Source organism: Triturus cristatus, chromosome 6, assembly GCF_964204655.1.
Source record: "Triturus cristatus chromosome 6, aTriCri1.1, whole genome shotgun sequence".
Classification (NCBI taxonomy): Eukaryota; Metazoa; Chordata; class Amphibia; order Caudata; family Salamandridae; genus Triturus; species Triturus cristatus.
This window is the reverse complement of record NC_140589.1, coordinates 1,520,628,018-1,520,651,125: the sequence shown is the minus strand read 5'-3', so window position 1 is coordinate 1,520,651,125 and position 23,108 is coordinate 1,520,628,018. Positions and strand designations below refer to the sequence as shown.

At 41.0% G+C, this 23,108-nt stretch overlaps 1 protein-coding gene across 5 annotated transcripts in view; it reads right to left on the bottom strand.

The window, feature by feature from the left end:
• Positions 1–23,108, bottom strand: part of PLCB4 (phospholipase C beta 4) — a 1,018,018-nt gene that overhangs the window by 347,639 nt on the left and 647,271 nt on the right. For all 5 annotated transcript variants that reach the window (XM_085612653.1, XM_085612654.1, XM_085612650.1 and 2 more), the window contains exons 16-18: positions 19,168–19,261; positions 11,639–11,718; positions 6,796–6,880 (exon numbers count right to left, since the gene is read on the bottom strand). In XM_085612653.1, the coding sequence (XP_085468779.1) occupies positions 6,796–6,880; positions 11,639–11,718; positions 19,168–19,261 (259 nt within the window). The remainder of the gene's footprint in view (positions 1–6,795; positions 6,881–11,638; positions 11,719–19,167; positions 19,262–23,108) is intronic.

The following is a 23,108-nucleotide window of genomic DNA, read 5'->3' as shown; positions in this document are numbered from 1 at the left end:
AATAAAAAAAGCTAAGGCTAGATATTATACTGACATGATCCTGTCAAGTGCAAATCAATCTAAAACAATATTTGCTATGGTGAAAGACATGACTAAACCACCAGAAGGCCCCAGTAATATGATTACTTCGAATGCTCACTGTAATGAGATTGCCACCTTCTTTATAAATAAAGTACAGGGTATCTATAAGTCCTTTCCCTCGAATGTTGCAAGCCCTGATTCTACCGTAGCCGAGACTTTACAAGATCTTCCACATTCCCTCCACATCCTCCCATCTATTTCAGCGGACCAGATGGATAGGCTGACTGTAAAAATTAAATCCGGATCCCCTGAGGATCCTGTTAAACCCGAAATGGCGCGACTTCATAAGTATCCCATTTTGTCAGAAGGTCTGAACCTGATCAATAAAACCTTGGAATCAACCGCAATACCTAGATCCTGGAAGCATGCTAAGGTCGTCCCTCTATTTAAAAAACCCACCTTGGATCCCTCCAAGCCGGAAAATTTCCGACCGATATCCTTGCTACCTTATCTCTCCAAGATAGTGGAATCTCATGTAAATTCCATTCTGATCAACTATCTAGAGGTTAATGGAATTTTAGATGACTCCCAAAACGGTTTTCGGGCGAATCACAGTACTGAATCGGCCCTTTTAGCCGTTACAGAGCAATTGTGGGAGGTACAGGACCAAGGTGGTACAGCGGCACTGGTCCTGCTGGACTTGAGTGCAGCGTTCGACACGGTCTTCCATGAGATCCTCTTAAGAAGACTGTGGGAGATCGGGGTCCGTGATGGAGCACTAGAGTGGTTCGTTTCTTTTTTGACAGACCGCTCCTTCCAGGTCCATGCTCCACCGTATAAATCAGGAAGGTTTCCGCTGTGCTATGGCGTTCCCCAGGGGTCTGCACTTAGCCCCACGTTATTTAATGTGTACGTCCGCCCCCTGGCCGTACTGGCCAGAGCTCGTAACATCAAATTGACATCTTATGCGGACGACACACAGTTTATCTTCTCCTTCTCCAGTGATACCAACGCCGACAAAATTAAATTCCAGGAAGATCTATCGGCCATTGCTAACTGGATGACTGAGAATCGTCTCCAGCTTAATTCATCCAAGACGGAGGTATTACTGGTTGGAAAGGAGATTAAAAAATGGGACGATCAGTGGTGGCCGTCTTCATTGGGCCCTGCACCCACCCCTAAGAAGGAAGTCAAAAACTTGGGTGTTATGGTCGATAACCGACTAGACCTTGATTCCCACGCCAAAAAGGTGGCAGGCATGTGCTATGGCCGTCTACGGTCTCTAAGACCCATCTTGGGTTTTTTTGAACCCCTAGTCCGTCAGACGATCATCCAGGCCATGGTGCTGTCAAATATTGATTACTGTAATGTCCTCATGCTGGGTTCCAATCAATCCACGATTTACAGGCTTCAAAGAGCTCAGAATGCGGCCGCACGCAGTCTGTTCGGTCTGCCAAAAAATTGCCACATGTCCCCCATCCTTCATCGTCTGCACTGGCTGCCTGCAAAGCAGCGCATTCAATATAAGGCACTCTGCCTCATCCATAAAATCCTCTACTCCTCGGGCCCCAAAATTCAGCAAAATCTAAGTTCTCTATATGTCCCCACTCGGGCTCTCCGTTCTGCAGATCTGTTTCTGGCCCACATTCCTAAGATTCGGAAGAGCAGAGCAGGAGGTCGATCCTTCAGATATTTGGCCCCGAAACTATGGAACACAATCCCGCTCGAAGCTCGTGCGACCACGAATCACCTGTCCTTCAGGAAGAGAATTAGGACCTGGCTATTTGCCGCTCTTTAAGCACGACTTTCTGTGGCTTTTCCCACCCTTGGCCTGGTTGTTGCGTATCAAGTTTGTCTGCAAAGCGCTGGGACGCCCCGTTGCTGAGGTAGCCATGCGCTATATAAGCTACCCTAACATAACATAACATAACTGTGTGTGCCCAGGGCCTGTAAATCAAATGCTAATAGTGGACCTACAGCACTGATTGTGCCACCCAAATGAGTAGCCCTGCAAACATATCTCAGACCTGCCATTGCAGTGTCTGTGAGTGCTGTTTTCAACTGCCACGTCGACCTGGCAAGTGCAGGGCTGGACTGGCCGTAGCGGGCACCGGGAAATCCCCCTGTGCGCTGCACGGGTGGGGGCCGGTTTTGGGACCCTGGGGGCCGTTTTTGTTACAGGGCCGTTTTTGCAGCATAGCTGCAAGATCGGCCCTGTAACAAAATCGGCCGAAAACCGGCCCTAGCAAAGAGCTCGGCGGCACCTCCAGCCCTGGCACTTTGCCAGGGTTGGTTTTGGTTCCCAGTCCGGCCCTGGGCAAGTGGACCCACTTGCCAGACCTAAACCATCCTTTTTGTACATGTAAAGCACCCCTAAGGCATTCTCAAGGTAGCCCCAATGGGCAGGGTGTAGTGTATGTGAAAGGTAGGATATGTACTGCTATGTTTTACATGTCCTGATAGTGAAATACTGCCAATTACGTTTTTCACAATTGCAAGGACTAACTCTCCCATAGGTTATCACAGGAGCTGCCTTGTAACATCTTACAAGCGTAACTTTCAATTGGCAAGAGATAGAGATTCGGAGTTTGAGTCCCCTGAACTCAGGATTTAAAAATACATCTTTCTGTGTAGCTGGTTTTTAAATTATGTGTTTGAAAATGCCACTTTTAGAAAGTGGTCTTTTCCATGCTTTAACATCCTGTGCCTTTGCCTGCCTGTGGAATCCACGTCTGGTTTAGACTGACAGATGGGTTGTTGGTGCATTCACTCTAGACACTCACAAAAGGAAGGTGATGTATGCCCTGCATATCCTGATTGCCCATCACCAGGCTGAGGGGTCTTCCTGAGCTAGTGTGGTGGAAGGAGTTGTCACTGACACATGAATAGGGCTGTACCTGTGCTTTCACAATGCTGTCTCCACCCCATTGCAGTGTGCCTGGAGCCAGGACAGGGCAAGGCAGGATCTGTGCATGACAAAGACTATCCTTTGAAGTATGCCTACATCAAAGGCCAAAAAGGGTTTTCTTCGGTGTGTAACTCCCTTGTCCTGACTAGAAAGATTGGTGTCTACTTGGACAGGGTGCATACCACTGCCAACTAGAGACCATCACTTCTAACAGATGCATTAAGAATATTTTTTTGATTTGGAGCATTTGCCACCTGATACTGTTTAATCTCTATGTCATGCCGCTGGTTTCTCTTATCAAAAAATCTGGCTTCTCGTTAGCATTATACGCAGATGACACACAAATTGTGGTGTCACTAGCGAAATCTGAGAACAACTCAGGCTCTATATTTAGAACCTACATGCGCAATGTAAGCAAATGGATGGACAACAATTGCCTTAAACTGAATGCTGCTAAAACCGAAGTCATCAACTTTGGCAATAACCCCTGATTCTGGACGCCGGAATGGTGGCCTCCTGAACTAAGCATCCTCCCTGAACAAGTAAATAAAGTAAAAAATCGTGGTTTTCTGCTAGATAAAGAGCTGAAATTAAAAGACCAAGGGGCATATCAGAAACAACCGGTGTGAATTATCGCTAAGCGCACTTAGCACTAGGATAATTATCGCCGGCTAACGTGGATTTTTATCGCTGAGATAGCGTGCTATTAGCAACGCTTATCTCAAAAGTGATAACCCAGCGATAATCTCACGAAATGTGGCGTTAGCTTGTTGATAGGGACTCACAAACTTAGCCATGATATCCACCTTCCATAGGATATCATGGCTAAGTCAGTCCTGAAGCAGGCGTAAGGAAAGTAGCTACTTTTCCTGCCGCTATGCTTCATAGCGTGGGGCTTGATGATAGGAGAAATGTCGCTTAGCGACATTTCTCCTGTCATGTCAGGTCAGGAACGCCCACTTTGCATCTCATTAGAGATGCAAAGCTGGCCGTTAAGATTCCCGGCGCTAAAGGAAGGTTTCACGCGTTAGCGTGACCTTGGTAATTAGGCGATAAAATTATCGCCGCTTTCCGGCCGAAAACGCCTTGTATATATGCCCCTAAGTGAATAAAATCACATCTGCCTCATTTTGCTCTTTGAGGCTAGTAAAAAAAGATTGACTTTTTTTAACCATCAGAAGAACTCTTGAAGACAGTAATCATCGCTCAAGTACTCTAGAGGATTGATTACTGTAATAGCCTTTATCTCAATCTTGTCTTAGGCACTTTGAATAAACTTCAGATTCTACTGAATGCAGCTGCACGATTTCTCTTTAAAATCCCTAAATACGAATCAGCTAGAGGAGCCATCAGGAAACTTCACTGGCTCCTAGCTAAACAGAGTGTTAGGTTCAAGGCTCTCTGCCTGGCCTACAAATCATTACAGGGACTGGGGCCAGCTCTGTTCAAGAATAAGCTTAAATGGTACACCCCAGAGAGGACTCTCCGCTCAGGTTCAGTTATGAACTTGGTAGTCCCCCTTTTCAGGAGGACAACCTGGGGTGGGAAGAGCTTCTTTAAGACTACTGCTGCACTCTAGAACAGTCTACCATTGGAACTAAAAGCTGCTCCTTCACTATTTGCCTTTAGAAAGGCCTTGAAAACCTGGCTGCTCTCCCAGGACTAGGATATATCAGAGCATCTGCAGGAAACTTTAGTTCTGTAGCTATATCCGTTTCTTTAGCGCCAAGACACCGTTAGGCATGAGATTGCACTTTACAAATAATTTTCACTTCACTTCACTACTAGTTAAAATAACAATGATTAATGCATCACTGGTAGGGTCCTGAAACAGTTTAAATTGTTTACGTGTCCAATATAAATGTATTACCTGTGAGAAGGTTGTGAAAATTTTATTAGATGTGTGAGGTTGCCTTTGAGTAATGTTGAATAGGTCGTCTGTATGGTATGACTTAAAAAAATTGGAATAGAGTTGATACCCATAGATATTATTTGTTTGGATGAGCTTTTCCTTTGTGATTGTGTAGTAACATTTAATTCCATGATATATTAAGAATACAATGACACTGATAGATATATGTTTTAATGAAAAAAATTATTAAAGATGGTATCCAATATGATTAATGTGTTTCCTTAAACAGATCATATGAAACTTGGATATCAATAAGGACTACAGGAATATGAGACACCTACCATTTTTGAACGAGTGACTTATTTATGGGTAAGACAATACATATAATGGAACTACAGTATTATAGATTATGTAATAGATGGATAGAAGTTACATATTTTTGATATTCTACTTTCAGAAATGGGTGTGAGAGCCAAATTTAAAGGCCTTATTAAGATGAGCCCAAAAATTTATTGGAAATTGTCAGTGTCAACATTTATCACTTTTGCGGTAAGTGTATATGGTATAACCTGTGCATGAGGCCAATTTATCCCTTAGTTTTCAAGTTGAGGCTTCATTTTGACATGGTCCACTGCTCTGTAGGTGCCACTGGGAATTGTACTGAACAGCACTATATTACTTATAGAATATATTTATAAAACACACAATCAACACAAATAGATCTCTTGTCACTATACAACAGATTCATTGGTACCCAATTTAATGGTACTCCTTTTATCAATCTCAAGAAAATGAAAGGTTTAGTGTCTCGCCAGATATTCAAACCTGTGTCCACATGGATCAAACATAGATCCCTTCAGTTGATGCATTAGTCTGTCAATCCATCAGACTCAGACTGGTATAACAGATTCCTACCACTGGTGTGGCACTGAGGCGCTGCATTGACGGACCCCTAAAATGGCTTCTAATGTCTTCAACAATAGAACCTCTCACCCAATAGGCTAATTTTTTAGGCAGAATGTAGGGAAACCGGTGCCTAGAGCATATACAGCATTACCTTTATCAAAACTATAAGCTTCAGTTGTGTTTGGTCCAAGAATGTTTGAAAACGTATAAGTATCACGGGCCCCCAATTTTAAATAACTTGACGTTTCGTATAGTATAGTTTTTTAAATTTATATTCGTTTCACATATTCTTGCAGTTTGATTACATTTTTTGCGTCATCTCTTCAAATTAGTAGCAGCCCCTCATAGCATTTACTTAAGTGCTACTTTTACTTAAGTGCACATTTTTTGGAAAATCCAGAATTTAATCCCTGATGACGGGAATTATTTCTCAAAACACATGTGTGTTTGTTAAATATATCAACTATTACTAATATGAAGATATAGTGCAAACATTGGTCGAATGAAAACAAATAGTAGGTGCAATAAATGTTAATATACTGAATAAACTATAAGAAGCTTCAAATGTATGAGGCAAAATTGGAGGACTCATGATAATTGAAAGTTTTCAAGTACATATGTCCACACACCTGCGGAGCTTCCATGTAAGCTAAAAACTCTGGGGCATATTATCAAGAACGGCGTTAAAATTATCGCCGCTTTAGCGGCAGGAAACTGCTGCTAAAGCGGCGATAATGGGCTTGATAATATGCCCTTGAGAATTCCAATAGAAGCCCAGGTTCTGGTGTGAACATGGGCTTCTATTGGAATTCTCAAGGGCATATTATCAAGCCCATTATCGACATTGCTGCCGCTAAAGTGGCGATAATTTTAACGCCGTTCTTGATAATATGCCCCTCTGTGGCTTCCAGTAAGTGAACATTTGCTTTTATTGAAGCTTGTGCATGACTAAATGCACAAGAAGGGGGCAGCGGCGTTACTCCCCGGATTCCAGTACGCAGCGCTCTATACTCTTACGCTAGACAGCGAAGCCTGCAGACGCTTTCTTGGCTTGAGCATGCAATACCTTTCAACAGGAAATCAAGCACAACTTTTTCATAATACATACTGGGTATCCTTCCAGAGGCTGCTTCAGCAGAAGATCTCCAAATATGTCTTCACAATACTTTGACATCTTGTACTGTTGATATTTGCTGGAAAGAAAACGTTTAAAAGGTTAACAACCACCTCATGAACGTGTTCCTAGCAAACTATGCTCCTGGGAAATAAATTAGCAACAACAGTGAGGAGCTGCTTTTGATAAACTTCGCATTTTCAATTTGTTGCCAGATATCCCAAATGAAATCCTGATTTCTAACATTATTCTAATCGCAATTTCCCGCTGAGGAAAATCCACACATATGGAGCATTTTTGGCACTTTTAACTTTGTGTGTGGGGTGCAATAAAGGAGCAGCGCTAGAAAGAGCGAATGGTCATGAAAAATGTTCGAACCAACCCCAAATTTAGGACTTTGTGGGTATTCACGAGTATTTTGCGTGGACATTTCCTCCCTGGAAACAGGCATGAACATAAAGAAAGGAAAAACATCCTCATCGTGAGCCACTCATGGAAAAGCAGGCACAAACGCTGCCCTGGAGACATAGCATTGCTGCAGGGTATCAAGTCTGGTTGTGTGCCCGATTAGGAGTTTTACTCCTTGTAATGGGGAATAACATGTGCGGGCTTAACTTTATCCAGGGCCATTGAAATTATGCCGCAGGTGAGGACCAACTTATACGGCAGGGTTGACTAAATTATGCAACCACAAAAGGTAAATGATGCAGCATAATGCAGCACATTTTGTGATAGTCTTGACTCATTACTTTAGCATGTTACATGTTAACATTTTCTGGGCAAAGGTTCCACCTCATTACTATCACTTTGACCCACAAATACAGAACCAGTCAACATTTGCAAAAGGCCTTCTACTGTGCCGCAACACATATTGCTGAGTTTTAAATAACATTTGATCAGTTTGAGCTAAAAAGAAAGCTTTGTTTTGCTGAAATCAGCAGATCGTGCATCAGACGAGGGATAATGTAGCAAATGTGGGAAATTAATAACTATTTGGAAAACACTCCAATGGTCCTGCCTTTATCATATTTGCCTTTGCAGCCAGTTTTAGTGCACACTATTACTGCACTGTTCTTTGAGGAAAAACAACGGCTTGGCTGCATTTTGAACTGAACCCGTCATGTGTGACAGGTGTTTAGATAGGCACATAAAGGATTGTACATTTAGTGCAGCACTTGGGGACAGCACACCCACATAGTCTTGAGTAATGAAGTCTCTGACTGGAAACAGATTGTCTCTGCAACTCGGTCAAAAAATAATAAATTGATTTACTAACTATGCAACACATTAGACCTCTCCATGCACTCCAGCAAAACTGTGTCATGACTTAAACTCTGAGTTGGATTTTTATTTTCAGAAGTTACAAGGATTATTTGATTTTGAAAATCTGACTATACAACCTAAAATAATCCTCTCTACATTAAACTTCTAGCAACTTTTGTTAAAACGCGGCTTTGGAAATGCTATGCATTAGCTAAGTTACCATTACTAGTCCCAAAATGTGGTGTTTTGTGGGAAACAAAAAACATTCACTTTATGCTTTATAGTATAGAGTAGATGGTGTATTGAGTAAGCAAAACTCCGCCCAACGTACAATACATATCCAAGCAACTAAATAAATCCTGGTTGGATCTTGTGATTGGTTTCTGTCTAGAAGTAAGGAACCAAGATGGATGGGTATGAGACATCATGGAGGAATGCAAACACTTATTGTGAGGAAATCCATCTACTGCCTGCGTGTCTCCCTGTTTTTTTATTTGAAACTCTGGAATTTTACATAGCACTGTTTTCCCTGCCATAGGAGCAACCTTATTTCTCTTTATAGTTTTAATCTTGTTTTTCAGTGCAATCCCCACTACTGTGGGGCTGCCATGACATATAGAGGGCTTTAGTTTGTCATTGAGACCTGTCTAAATATTAAACTATCACTCCTTGTAAGTCAGCCGTACTAGTGTAAGAAACATACTCGCTCTCAGATGTGGCAAGTACGACGGTTACAGTGTATGATATATTAAAACAGAAATCTACATTTGCCCAGGTAGACTCAAATCTACTTGCGTTACCTATTTAAGTTTTGTATCTCTTGAAAGCAAGGATAACGTGTTTCTAATTGAATTATTGCCCCTGATTACAATAACATTTTATGTTAGCCCTTCTAACATTTAGGGCCTTATTACGATGTCGGTTGGTAAGCTCGTCGGAGGCTTACTAACTGACATGGAAGGTTTACATTACGACCCCTAAATTATAATGTCGGCGGTCAGAGTGTAAACCACCGCAAGAAGCCCATCGGCTAGTCAGAAACCACACATAATCCCTTAAACACAGCGTTTCCGCCATTGGGATTATGAAGCCTGTTTCTGACAGCCTTCCCATGTCGGTCTTTCTGACATGGAAAGGCTGTCAGAGAGCGACATTGGGGGGCCCTAGCAGGGCCCCCTTCTCCCTTGGCCTCAGGTGTAGGCCCTATGGGGCACCCTAGCACATCTGTGCACCTCATGGTGCCTGCCACACAGTGCAGGGATGTGCAAAAACTTCCATTTTACAATGGGAGCATGTGCTGCAGCCGATTTCAGACCGCCGCACAAGCTCCCATTGTAAAATGGAAGTATGGGAATGCACCATGTGCGGAAGCATCCTAATTCGGTATGCGGAACCGCCGACCTATGGTCGGGCAGTTCCCTTAACAGGGCCTCAGACCGGTATAAACTCCCAATTATTCATTGTCTTCCTAAAAGACGTATGCTATTCTTGTTGTTCAAAAGGGACAAACAGAATGGTCAGGAAGAGAGGAGGGGATTTGACCTGAGATCATCACCTGGATATTGACCACTTAATGAGGGCAATTATTCCTTATAATGTAACTGCATGTTTTCAGTTACTTTTCAGATGTTTACTTCATATTTGATACCGACTCTTAGACAGAAATCACTGATTTACAGCTTGAAATGTGATCCAGAAGCGCCATCTTTGAGGAATCAGAGGTAGTAAAACAATGGCCCTTTTTGTGTGAGAGGTATGACAACATTTTGCATACTTAAAATTAATCAATGGACCTGATTCATGGAAAATGTAATAAATCTGCATCCACAGACTTACATCTATGTGTTGGTGGAGATTTAGAGCCTGATTAACAAAGGTAATATTACCCGAGCAGATCTACTCACCTATTTTACAAACCTATAATAACTATTAGTAACTTTCTGGGTGTTTGACCCAAATGAGTAGGATATAAAAAGAAAGGGAAAATAATAAAACTTTACAGTTTTTTTAAAAGATGTATTTTAAGGTTAAATATTAATGTTAATTAATATTAAACTATAGCTAATAAAATAAAAGTTAAAACACACTACCTCATCAAATTACATTTCTATTACATTTTAAATATTTTAAAATATTTATAAATATACGTTTTTAAACAATAATTTAAAAATAAAATTAACCACCCTCCCTACATTTGTATTTATTTTGCAATAAACCAGGTATAGGTTATGTTTTTAATTGCATTTCAACATATTTATATAATTTTTTTAAAGTTAAAATGTTTCACTAATTTTGTTAAATGATGTAAAATATAAAATATTTCTTAAACATAAAAATCAATCATTATGATTATTTTTTAATCACTTACATTTTTAATATATAATGTATTCATTTAATTGATTTAACATTAATTCCTATGGCATGCTAGGTTTATTCCCTTCCCTTTCTGTTTGCTATGGAAGTACAGTTCTAGTTGTTGGCCATGCGTGGTGCTTGATGTACTCCAGTACTTGGCTGGAGTACTTTTCAGCCTCTTTTGATGCGATCATGGCTGCAGTAAAAGTAAAGGTTTATCTTGTGAATTGTAGTTGTCTTACCCTTTTAGGAGTGTGCGTTGTATCTTATCACGTTCCCCCCCTAAAGCCCTCCTTAATTTCCCTTAATCCTAACTAATTTGTTGTAATTATTCAACATTTTCTCACTACTCCCCCTGGTCCTTGTCTCATTGAATACAATAAAGTATACCTACATGCGCAGAGGACATCTCTGTACAGAAAAGACAAGTGAGGAAGCGGAGAACCCCATCTATAGATTTGTCAGTTTCATTCAGAGAATGAAAAGTAGTACTACTGGTATGCTAGTTTACATAATTCAAAATGCAGTATGTAAATTGGGCTTGTTGTATTTTTTCGGAATTCACAGACATTCCCAGAAGCACACCTGAACGCTGTACAAGGTGACGTATGGCATGTATACCCTCTGTAATGCCATCCAACTATTTCCATGGGCTTCAATTGACTCAGTATGAACAGCTCCATATCAGAAAGGTCCACACAGGGGGAATGGAGCCCCTTATATAAAAAAACATTTGTTATGTGTTTTCCCCCACTGAGAAAGCTCTTACCCTACACTTTCAGCTAATGTGTGAGTGATCTGTGCCCACTCCCACCCTGAAAGTGGAGTTCCTCCAGCACTTTGCTGCATTAAATTGCAACCTATTCCCAGGGTGGAAAGGGGTATATCCGCACTCATAAATGCAATTACAACCACCAAGAAATCCTTTGTGGGCTCCTGACAAGTGTAGCAAGGGTAAATTCTGTTGTAACCCTATGTTTATGACCAAATTTACCCTTGTGATCAGGCTCAATGACTTTCTCAGTTATCAAGGCTTGCTCACATTAGTGCACTGACTTTATGTGAAGGAACTACTGCATTAGTTTTCATTTTTACTGACAGACCTGTATTTCTGTAAGAGTTTATTCCGATAGATTTCACATCTTGTAATAATTTAAAACATACATAAAGCAAAATGTAACCAACTATGGGGAAACATTGAAATAAAGATTCTCTGTACCTGCAGTGGTTCTCGAACGATAAAATGACTGGATACTGTGAGGTAACAAATGCTGTTTCTTTAATGGCTTGAATAACATCCTTGAGAAAAAGAAAGAATCGAAAGTTTTAATATTCATGTTGTGTATCTTGAGTTACAAAACATGAGTGGTTTGCAGGCCTCTTCTATTTCTTTGTAGCCCCTTCTTCTTACCAGTTGTCTAAAAACAGAAGCTTAAAAGCAAGTAGATTTGTTTCTGTTTGATCCATTAATGGCTCCAATAATCTCATGCATAACATGACTATGTATGTGAGTAAAGTATTGACTTTGGTGCATACATAGAGCATGTCACAGAGCATGAGTAACTTATATAATGTGAAAATGCATTATCAAAATATGGTAGTGACGATGAAATCTGACTTGTGCCTGATTTAGTAATATTTATCATTGTGCACATAACACAATCATAGCTTTAGAGAAATCACAACATGTAACACAAATCTCCTCACTTGACAAAAGTATGCTACACACATACCAATCTTTCCAACTCACTTTGCTTGAGTTGTGGATAAATAGAGGCATATAATTCTAACATTCACTTATATTTTCCCTGGTTCTCTCCCAGTGAAAGATAGGTGTTCTCTCAAATGCAAAAAATGCATTTCAATTCTTTTGCAAATTCCTCTAAAATTAATGCTTGCTGGGCATATGCAAAACACAGAACTTTAAATTTACTTACACTTTTCAACTGCAGAAATGACTTAATCGCAACATATCTTACATACCTCTAGCTGTACAGTTTCACACTTTGGGGCCGATTCCGATCCGGGTCGGAAAGCACTCCGACCGAGCCGGTTCCGGAGTGTTTTCCGACCGAGCCGGAGGCCTGCAGTCCGACTGAGCATGTACGATGCGGCCGTATGCTGCCGGACTCGGTTCAGTCGGACTCCCATAGGAGTCAATGGGAGCCGGTCGTACGACGCGTACATGGGCTCCCATTAACTGAATGGGTACGTCGCGGACATGTGCTCCCCCTACAGTGTGTACGTGTCGGTGCCATCTGCACCGTACATGCCTGTGTTGGGGAGACCCATGGGTCTCCCCCTGTGTCCGAGTCGTAGGGCTACAGGTGTCAGGGGGTCTGACGCGGACCCCCAAAGGCAACCACCCCGACGCTTTGCGATCCGGACACTCCGGCTCGCACAGGCTGTCCCACGCGTGCATCGTACTGGCTCGGTCGTGAATTGCATCCATTGCACGCCACGGTTAGCTTCCGACCGAGACGTACGGAGCGGTTTGGACCCGGTCACGACTCGGTCGGTGAATTTCACGTAGCTCGCATCGTACTTGCTCGCTCGTACAGCTGTACAAGTCGGCCGGAAAACACGCGTACGGTTCGTAGTCTTTCTGGCCAGATCGCGTTTGGTGCACTTCCGACCCGGATCGGAATCGGCCCCTTTAAGTCCTTATAACAGACATTTGTGATTTTGCTAATTGGCCTTGATTTAGGCATGTATAGATGCCACCTTTCTCAGTGCATACATTTAACTTAGCTATGGAAAAACATTGTGAATCAGGCATGTATTTGGGGGCTGGGGACAGATTCACCCTTCTAATTCAAGTACGATAAACACTGGGGAAAGTACATATAAGTGGGGAGGTCAAAATTAATATTATAACTCCAAACACAATTGTTTTTAAGATCACTTTTCTATTTGGTCAACAAATATAAAAAACACGAAAAACAATATAATTAATTCAATTTCAAAATATTACATGATGCAAGCATTACATTAAATATAAAAATACATTAAAAAACAATATTGTAAAATGTTTTTAAAAACTATTATTATAGTACAAGTATAACTATTTTTATTTTATCTGCAGCTTAAGTAAAATATAAACAAATTAAATTAAATTATTCTGAGCTCTCCCTTTTAAAGAATAATTTGAATCCATATACAATTAAATAATTGCCATGAACTTGTTTATTACTTATTTTAAAAAATAGAAATACATCCAATAACATTTCACAAAACCCACATCACTTACACTAATTAATCTCCCTAATAATAATAAAGAATGTGCCTAATTTCGCAGTTAAAAACATTTTTATATTACCTAAAATTAAAATTAATTACCCTTAATATTTGTTCTTTATTTAAGATGATTTCCATTTATTGTAATAAATAATAATTTAAATCAATAATATATTTAAAAATACTGCTTTGTAAAAAAAAACCTCTTAACTATCTTAAAAGGTATTACACACAGAATATGCCACTAATGCCCAAAACTTGTAGACAAAATTGCAGAAATATATAACAAAATGAAAAAATAGGTAAATGAATAAAGCAAAACAATACAAAATAAGACAATTTTAATCCCTTAAAAAAATTCACAATAATAAATGATATATGTTTAAAACACTACCCATTCAATTCCCCAATAAATCCCACAGCCCCTAAAATATAACATATACAAAATTATAATATCGAAGACAATAATTAAACATACGTCTATATTAATTTATAACAAAAATTAAAACAATATAAAACACAACAAAACTGTTTCATTGAGCAAATAGATAATGACGATTTTAAACATCAATTTTACTGTATGGAAATTATATACCAGCCCTCAAAATTTAAAATCTCAATATTTTTGTACTTCATATATTTTAACCTTGATAGTATTGTTAAACAATACTCTGGAGTTAGTATTCAGGACCCATACCTTCCCCATGGCTGAATAAACATCACTGGTGAGACTATGGGCCTAATTACGACTTTGGCGGTGTGGGAGCATTCCGCCACTCCACCACCACCCTCCCACACCGCCGAAGCCGACTGCCAGCTTAGAAGTTTTCTCCTGGTCTGGCCGGCGGTCCTTTGGCAGACCAGCGGTGGAGCAGTTCTAAGGCTCATAAGTGAGCCTTAGAAAAGCAGGGCCGAGGGGATGCCAAACCCCAGTCCTGCAGGACATGGACTGTGAGTCCATGCCATGCAGGAGCAGGGGGTGCATGCACCCCCAGTCCCTGAGGTGACAGGGCCTCTGTAGGGCTCCCTTAGTTTCCTCACTGCCACAGTTTTCATGGCGGGCTCATCGCCATGAAAACTGTGGCGGTGAGGAAACTTGAACTATGCTTATTGTTGGCCTCAGAGTGCAGCGGTCTCATGGTAGTCCAACTGCCCATCTCGGGGGACTGCTGGTGTACCGCCACTGTGTGTTTGGTGGTCCATCGGAAAGCCTAACTCATAATTAGGCCCTATGTCAGGACAAGCTTCATGAACCAATTAGTAACACCTACCACTCTGTGGGATAGAAGCAAAGCCTTTCCAGGGCACATAACTGAAAATGAGAGGACAGTGACCTGATCATGTCAGTTATCAGCTGCAAATTTGACAGCCCAAGGGAAGTGGCACTGGTGCTTTGCAATTTGATAACCCTATCCTTGGATCTATTTCCTGTGTGTTTGTAGAGAAAAGAGACAGGATGCAAACTTGACCACATAACCTGAATGGCGATTATGGCAATAGTTCCTACACAACAGGCAACCATGGACAGTTTGTCATGATACTACTCATGTGTGAGGTTCTTTCATAGATAGGTTTACTGGTGAGAGCAGAGTCAAGGTAGGTGATTCTTAGAGTGTCCAGAAACAAGGAAAACTGATATGTACCATGCCCGATCCAACATACTAACGGGTTCTGTTGCCTCAGTGATAGAGTCTCTTAGGTAGTAGTTTAGCTTCCGTCCGGCATGTAAAAAAACTCCATCAATTTGCTGTGTTGTAGCCATTTGTTTTTGACTGGGCATATCGGGTGGATTACAAAAACTTTTTTTGCTGGCACTAGTTCATGTCCATAGTACAGTTAAGTGGTAAGTACAAACACCCTTTTAACACTATGTATTATTAAAGAAGAATTGACGGTTGTAATGTTTAACAAGAATGCTCGTTCTGCAGCACCTTCTGTTGGTTATGTGTTTTGTTATTTGTTTGTCCTGGTGTGTTTTTGTGATCCTCTCTGCAATGTGGTGTTGTTATGTACTGTAGTCTCTATTAAGTTTTAAATGTGCGGTTATACTGTTCCGTATGTGTTATTGTGTTCTTTTGGTTACCATAGATAATTCAACAAATGCTGGTACACTTCCATGCAAAAGCAGCACATACCTTTAAAGCTCCTGTAACAAGAAACCATTATACTAACTATGGTATAAGGTGGCAAAGGTGTGCTGTTGCACCTCTTCAACTAGTAAGACACCTGTCAGTCCAAAAATGAGTAAGAGACCATATTCTATATTAGCACTTTCAGTGCTCATTTTATCTGATACAATCCCTGATGTTTTGACCACTGGAGTGGTTTTGACCTACTGAATAGGTTCAGCTAAATGTTCTCTGCCTTAAAGTACATTTAGGTGCTAAATGGTGATAAATGGAACTGGCACTCTGGTAAAAAAAAAAACTGGCTGCAGAACCCATGTGTCACTTCACAGAAAACAGAGATGGGAATTGAGAATAAAAGGCATATTTTCCCAGCTTCAATAATAAAATAGCATCTAATTTTGGAATGAAAGCTGTTTTCCTGGCAGCCTGAGGTGCATGGCATGCTCTTATTGTACACAATGTACTCAATCCATAAATCTTTAGAGTTTTATCTAAAAATGGCATCAAGGCCAAATTTGCATCATATAGGTATTGTGGCCTGAAAGGACTAGTGAAGTTGAATTCTCTATCTAGGGCATGTCAGGTTTTTAATATGAAATATATTGTGCCTCATTTAGCTGAAGTGCGTTCCAAAATGGATTCACATTTTGTCTACGATCACACTTCATTCATACCTTTGCTGCCTCTGCCTAACGGCTGTTACCTCAAAGGACTGGCCATGCAGTGTCCACCATGTATGAGAAGGAAGCCACTCAGGGTTGCCAAGTGTGACAATGGTATTTTAATTGGCCTGTATTACACCATTCCTATTAATTAACGCAATTCCTATAAAGTAAGTGGAACCAGGCTCTACAGGAGGCCTGACCCAAGTGCTGGTTAAAGGGAGATTTGGTTTATAGAGCATGGGTAGACCACCTGGAAGGGGTAGGACTAGAACTGGTAGGGAGGAGGAAGTATCTTCCACGCAGCAAAGACAGGGGGTATAGTCTAGGATGCTGTGTGCCTGAAACACTGGGATAGCCTTTTCACTCTCCTGAATGATGGGGTGTGGGAAGGATGGTCATGTTTTTAAAAGAGCCTATGGCCTTATCATCAGTGTCTGAATAATGTATCATTTAATTTAACGCATTTAACCCTCTACAAGGAGAGAATCTGTTCGGATCCAAAGAGGAGTGAAGACTTTGAACCCTCCTACCAAGAAGTAGAGAGTATTTATTCAGAAAAATCTTGAATTCCAAATGTTTGCTTCCGGGGTAGTTGTGACAATTACCAGTTGACCAAAGGTTTAAAGTTGGTCAAGATCCTGAAGGAGATGCCTGATGCTGAAGTAGGAAGAAGGCCCTGAGAGACAGGGAACTTTAGGATAGTTAGAAGAATTACAGTGGACCTGTTGGAACTTGACATTCGTTCTGCTTGCCCCTGTGATATGTGTCCCCTGAGGCTGGAGGTGCAGATTGCCTGGGGAGTGTAAAATATCCTGACAAACTGGACACACTCTCAACATTCCCCCCACTATTCTTCCACACCAACATTTGCCCACTAGCTGACATAATTTCTTCTTGCAGTTTAAAATGTCACATGCATAACTACGACACACAAAGAGTACTTGACTCACATTAATATAGACCATGTACAAAAGCCATCTCTTCATGCTCACTGGCCATGAACGATTGGATGGACAGAAATGTCCTCTGCCACAATACCAAACAATGCACCAAAAAGTTCCCAACTACCTCACTGAACTATGTGTGCAGACTAAAAGAAGCCTCTGCTCCAGCAGGGACTGAAATATATCTACCACCAAATGGCAAACAAAAGACTCAATGGCAAATGCTTTGCTACATCTGTAATAGATCCATGAAATGATCTTCCCTTTTCATTACAAAATGCCCACACATTACATGCTACCATAACTGATTACTGCCTCACCCCCAAGACGCTTCAGCCATTAAAGTATACTGTTTTCCGCTATATGCTGCATATTTTGCATATTATATTTAAAAAAATACAAAATACAAATACAGTTTTTTTTCCCTATGGTTTTCTGTGTTGCAGATGCTAACTTTAACGTTTTTTATTTCCTGGTTTCAATTTTATTTCAAACACATCACATTGATTTTTTTAGAAGGGCTTTCCTGCTTATGCCAAGGTCCCAAGCGTGACCCAGGATTTCCTCATAGAAACTAGCTTATCAGGTCAGGAGCTCAGTCACAGGTCCCACCAAGACAGTATCCACTCACTACTAGACTAATAACCTTACTTACTACAGCAGTGATGGCAATGCTTCAATTCTGGGCACAGGGTTAGTGATCCTGGAAAATGACACTGATGCTTCAACAATTAATTAATTACATCTGGCGTAAATTGCCTAGAAGATTACTCAGGATTTGGTGGTAGTATCACACCTTGTAAATGGCATACGAAGGGCTTAATTACGAGCCCCATTTTAATACTTTAGGTAGCCAACCCACAGAGTTACTGATACAAGGGGAATCGTAATTTAGCGGTGGGTGAAGCTCATGGGACTACGAGTGGGACTCTGAGGGTCGGCCCCTCAGAAATTAAGAATTAATGGGTGCTGGGAATACTGCTATGATACCTGTTAATTCCTCATAATCACTTGAAGAGTTTTTATACAATGAGTATAGGGATTCATGAGTCCTGAAAGCCACTATTTGCTTAGTTGAGGGTAGGCAACAAGAGTCAAGTGGTTTGTAGTGTACATTCCCTGCGAGTAAAACCCATAGATCCAAAATGGCGTGTTTGGTCAAGTCGAGCCTGGAAAAAGTGCAAGCGAGGCAGCAGCGTCTCGGTCTCCTTTGGTCTCTTTGAACAATTCACTTGAAGATTATGCCTGCTTTAATCAGACAAAGAACCCAGGTACAAGATACCGGTTCTTGTTAAAGCTGTAAAGCACATACTTCGGTACCTGCGGTTATTTCCTCCATTAGTACTGAAAAGAGACTCGTAATAAGGCACCAGGTGGCACTGACATTTCCAGGTATGGTATTGCCACCCCAAATACAGGCCCAAGAATCAGTCTCTATGTTGAATTCAAATCCATTAGCTTGACATATAATACACAAAACAACCTGCCTTAAAATGGCAGATAAAAACTGCGTATGACCTACACTCCAATGGCATGCGAGTGGTGCTTTACAATTACGTTATCTGATATACTGGAAATATAAGCCATTTTGCTTGCTTATAGCACAGATTCATAAATGCAGCTCAAAGCAGCTGTTATGGTGTTATTTTTTTAGTGTTAACTGCAGCAGCTTTTCACCAATAAACTTCATGACGTTTTAAGAGCTTATCACACAATAACATAATATTAAATTGGCTTAATATGAAAATGGCATATAACATTTGTAAAACTTACCTTAAATAGAATATCTGTGCACATTGCTTTTCCGTGAGTTATTATAGGCTCTTGGTCCTCACCTTTGCCATCCCAACAATCTAGCTCCACACACCTGAAGAAACAAAAAAAGTATATCAAACAGTCACTTTGGTAAATAGTAGTTGTTCAGTCTAGTCTTGACTTGTTGTTTTGGCCATGTAAGGATGAAAGATCTTAGAAAAACGTCAACTGTAATATCTACAAAACAATATTGTGTACTGTACTGTACTGGGCAATTATTTTGCTTTCTATGCCGGCACTGCCAGAAACTCCCCCCAAAACTACAGAATGTCTAGAAAGCCTCCGCCAGACTCATTATGAACATCCCATGCTGCAACCACATCACCAGCCACCTTAGAGACCTTCACTGGCTACCTGTCAAGAAAAGAATTACCTTCAAGCTTCTCACGCACACCTACAAAGCCCTCCATAGTGCTAGACCTGCATACCTCAACCACTGCCTCTCCTTCTACACTCCCATCAGACATCTCAAATTCGGCCAACTGGCCCTGGCCACCATCACACGGATCCACAAGACCACGGACTGGAGGAAGATCCTTCTCCTACCTCGGTGTGAAGACATATAACTCCCTGCCTCTGCACCTCAGGCAAAAACCATTGCTGCCGCAATTTAGTAGGGACCTCAGGACCTGGCTCTTTGACTGAAATGCAGCCCCCCCCCCCCCACTCAGCGCCTTGAAATACTCACGAGTAAGTAGTCACGCTTCATAAGATTACTGATTGATTGATTGATTTCTCTGCTGTTTCCCTAGTGACATTCTAGACAATAACAGTGGAGCTTCTTTTATAGTAGGCGCTCATCAAATGACTGCCCAACCCCCATGGTTAGATCAGTGTTATATAACTACCAATGCCCCCCAAAAAATTGTTATTGAAATAAGTTGAATGCATCCTTGTGGAACTTGGTGTTTATACAATATTAAAATAGTTCAAAGTCAGGTATTTGGAATGCAAAAAAATTTGCTGCTGTTGCAACTGCTGCACCAACAATATACGTTGGTCTCAGTTTGCAGACCTACCTATAGTAGATTTTGATGACTCATCCTGTTGCAACCTTTGAATGTTGTTTTGAGTGTGTTTATCAGGTTGTGTGCTGCTGTGCTCAAACACAGTGACAGTCTTTCATACATCACAGTGCACTCAGCTATTGATGGGCATTTGCACACTATATGAAATGCTGGCACTGGCTCGACCAATCGGAGTGCTTGGAATGCTAGTGCTAACTACTGCTGATGGCCTGAAATCTAGGATCAGTGAAAGTGTGACAGGGTCATAAAGCAAACAGGAACAATTGGCCTGATTGTCTGCCTGTTGTGAGGGTGAAAGGATCCAGGTGGGTGCTAATGAAGTCATTAACAAATGGTCTTTGCTCTTACCCTTATTATGCTCAATCTTTGGCGCAAAATTCAGAATATTCAAGAAACAGGGGTCAACACTTTTCCCAGTTGGATTTAAGTGGAGTTAATGCTCTGACCTTTGGCAAATGAGGCTTAGATGTTAGTACTTTCTATGAACACTTTGTGACATTTGTATATTTCTCGAGGGGATAGTTATTCACAACTATAAACTCTTCTATTCTGGTCCACTCCTTAAAGGCAGCCTGCATCTCCATCCTATATTTTTTTGTTGTTGTAGGAGAACATATAAAAGTGTGTTTTTGTTAGGTAATAAGACAGGCTGACGACAAATCAGCTACTGATTTGTTGGAGGGGACTTCGAGGTTTGAAGGCACCATAGGTCAGATGTAGTTTCCGAAATACTGTGGGCCTGGTTCACAAAGGGCCTCCTCACGCGTGATAGAGGGCCCGCAGTCCTCGAGGAGTCACCGCACTCGGGTGGAATCTCCACAATGAGAATTCTCATTGCAGAGATTACACCTCGAGTGCGGATACTTGTTGCTATGTGTGGTCTCTCAAGTCTTGTTCTTAGCACTCACACTTTTAAACCTTTATCTTAAACCACCGAGCACACTTTTTGTGAGGGAAAGCATTGCCATTCAGCACTGCACATACACACAACTGTATGGAAACATCTTGAGTCAATGATAAATTAATACTCCACTCCTGCTTAATGAAGCTCTGAATCTGGATGTCAAATAAAATCCTGATGGTAAATTCATAGAAAAGTGAGTTCCTACTCATCCCATCCAGGCACACACATACCTTTGATCCCTCACTCATAAATCAACTAACAGTAGATGGTTTCCTTCTTATCAACCTCAGTAAACCGCAGTAAACCTCTCAGGTTACTGTTACTCTCTACTCTGTTACATGGCATCCATAAACATTTACCCCCCTTAGTTAAAACCACTGTGCGTGCCCTTGTTGTTCCACATCTCGATGTTAGCACTGCCTTATTACCAAGTTCACCACAGTCTTCTCTCGCACCCCTGGAATCAAACCTCTACTCCATGGCTAGACTTATAACATCTTCAAATTTGACCACTTTTCACCCATTGTAGGAGAATTAGATAGACTATTTTTACAAGCCAGAAATACATTCAAAACTGGGTGCCTGGCATACAAAGCTATTCACTTAAATCATCCTTCTTACTCCACAGATTGGCTCACCATCTGTGGACGGCAAACGAGACTCAGAAGCAGAACCTAAAATTTATAATCCTACTAAGCACAAACTCAAATGTTATCATGGGCGGTCATCATTCTAGAATTTCCGTCCGCGAGATTTAAGAAGTCAGGCCACAGTATTACCTTTCTGAAAACATGTAAAGATCCCCACCTTTGGATTATTCCTGAAGTTATATGGTCATCAAACTCCATAGAAATCTTTGTGTTGCAACTAAAACACCGTTTAATCCTTGTAAATTGTATGTTTTAAATTGGTGCCATATATATTATACAACTCTGTTTTATGTAAAATGCACTACAGCCAGATGGCTCGGCAGCACTCTAGAAAACCTTCTACCTAAGAACTGATGTGTTTTTATAATGCAATATTTTCCACATATAGCTTGTGTGGATGGCCTTTCACAAGAGTGTTGATACTGGCTTATCTTTCTATGAGCTGCAGTTATCACCCCCGGACTTAAATATATGAATGCGGAAAGACAACAGCAGCATGCAGAGATCAGTTGTTAGTTGAGGCCATCATCACAGTAATAGGTAATATGTACCACGCTTCGGTAAGGGTGCCTACCAGCGATGCATACATCCAAGTAGCGGTGATATACGGAGGCTTGCAGGGACAGTCTGGCTTTGCATTAGATCACCAAAGAGTGATGTGTGGATGGTAACAAATGTCTCACACTTGACACATTCTGTCCCTCAGCGTCAGGTAAAAGTGATTCATGCTCATCTGGAATCCTAGTAACGCAGCTGGTGTGATTGACAACAAATCTAAGACAAACATGTCCATCTTTAGATATTCTAAGTAAGAGAATACAGTGGCCTGCCCAATATCTCCAGATGCAAGCAAACAGATGTTGCACCCACATACAGAGGATGGAGTTACAGTTGCCATGCATTGAAAAACATCAAAGCCAATATTGAAGCAACGGATGTAATGAAAAATAAATCACGTTTTAGATTTGGAAACAACCATATATCTGGTTGTCTTTTCCCTTGTCTGATTATCCCCAATAAGGAATTTTCTGCGCAGTAGAGCTATGATAGCACTGCGCCTGAAGAGTCCTTTCAATGAAGCAAAATGAACTGTACACGTGTTGCATCTAGTCTTAAGGCATGGCCTGTCGCCTTACTGCAAACAGTAGAGACAATATAGAGAATCTGGAGTCCATCTTAAGTTACCTTGTTTGTGCAGCAACACGACTGAGATTGAGTTAATATATCTTTTAGCACAAAATGTTGCTGGCATAACAACTCTCCTTCCTAGTCATCAACAAACTTTTTTTGTAATAATACCTGGGCTTGAATTGATTT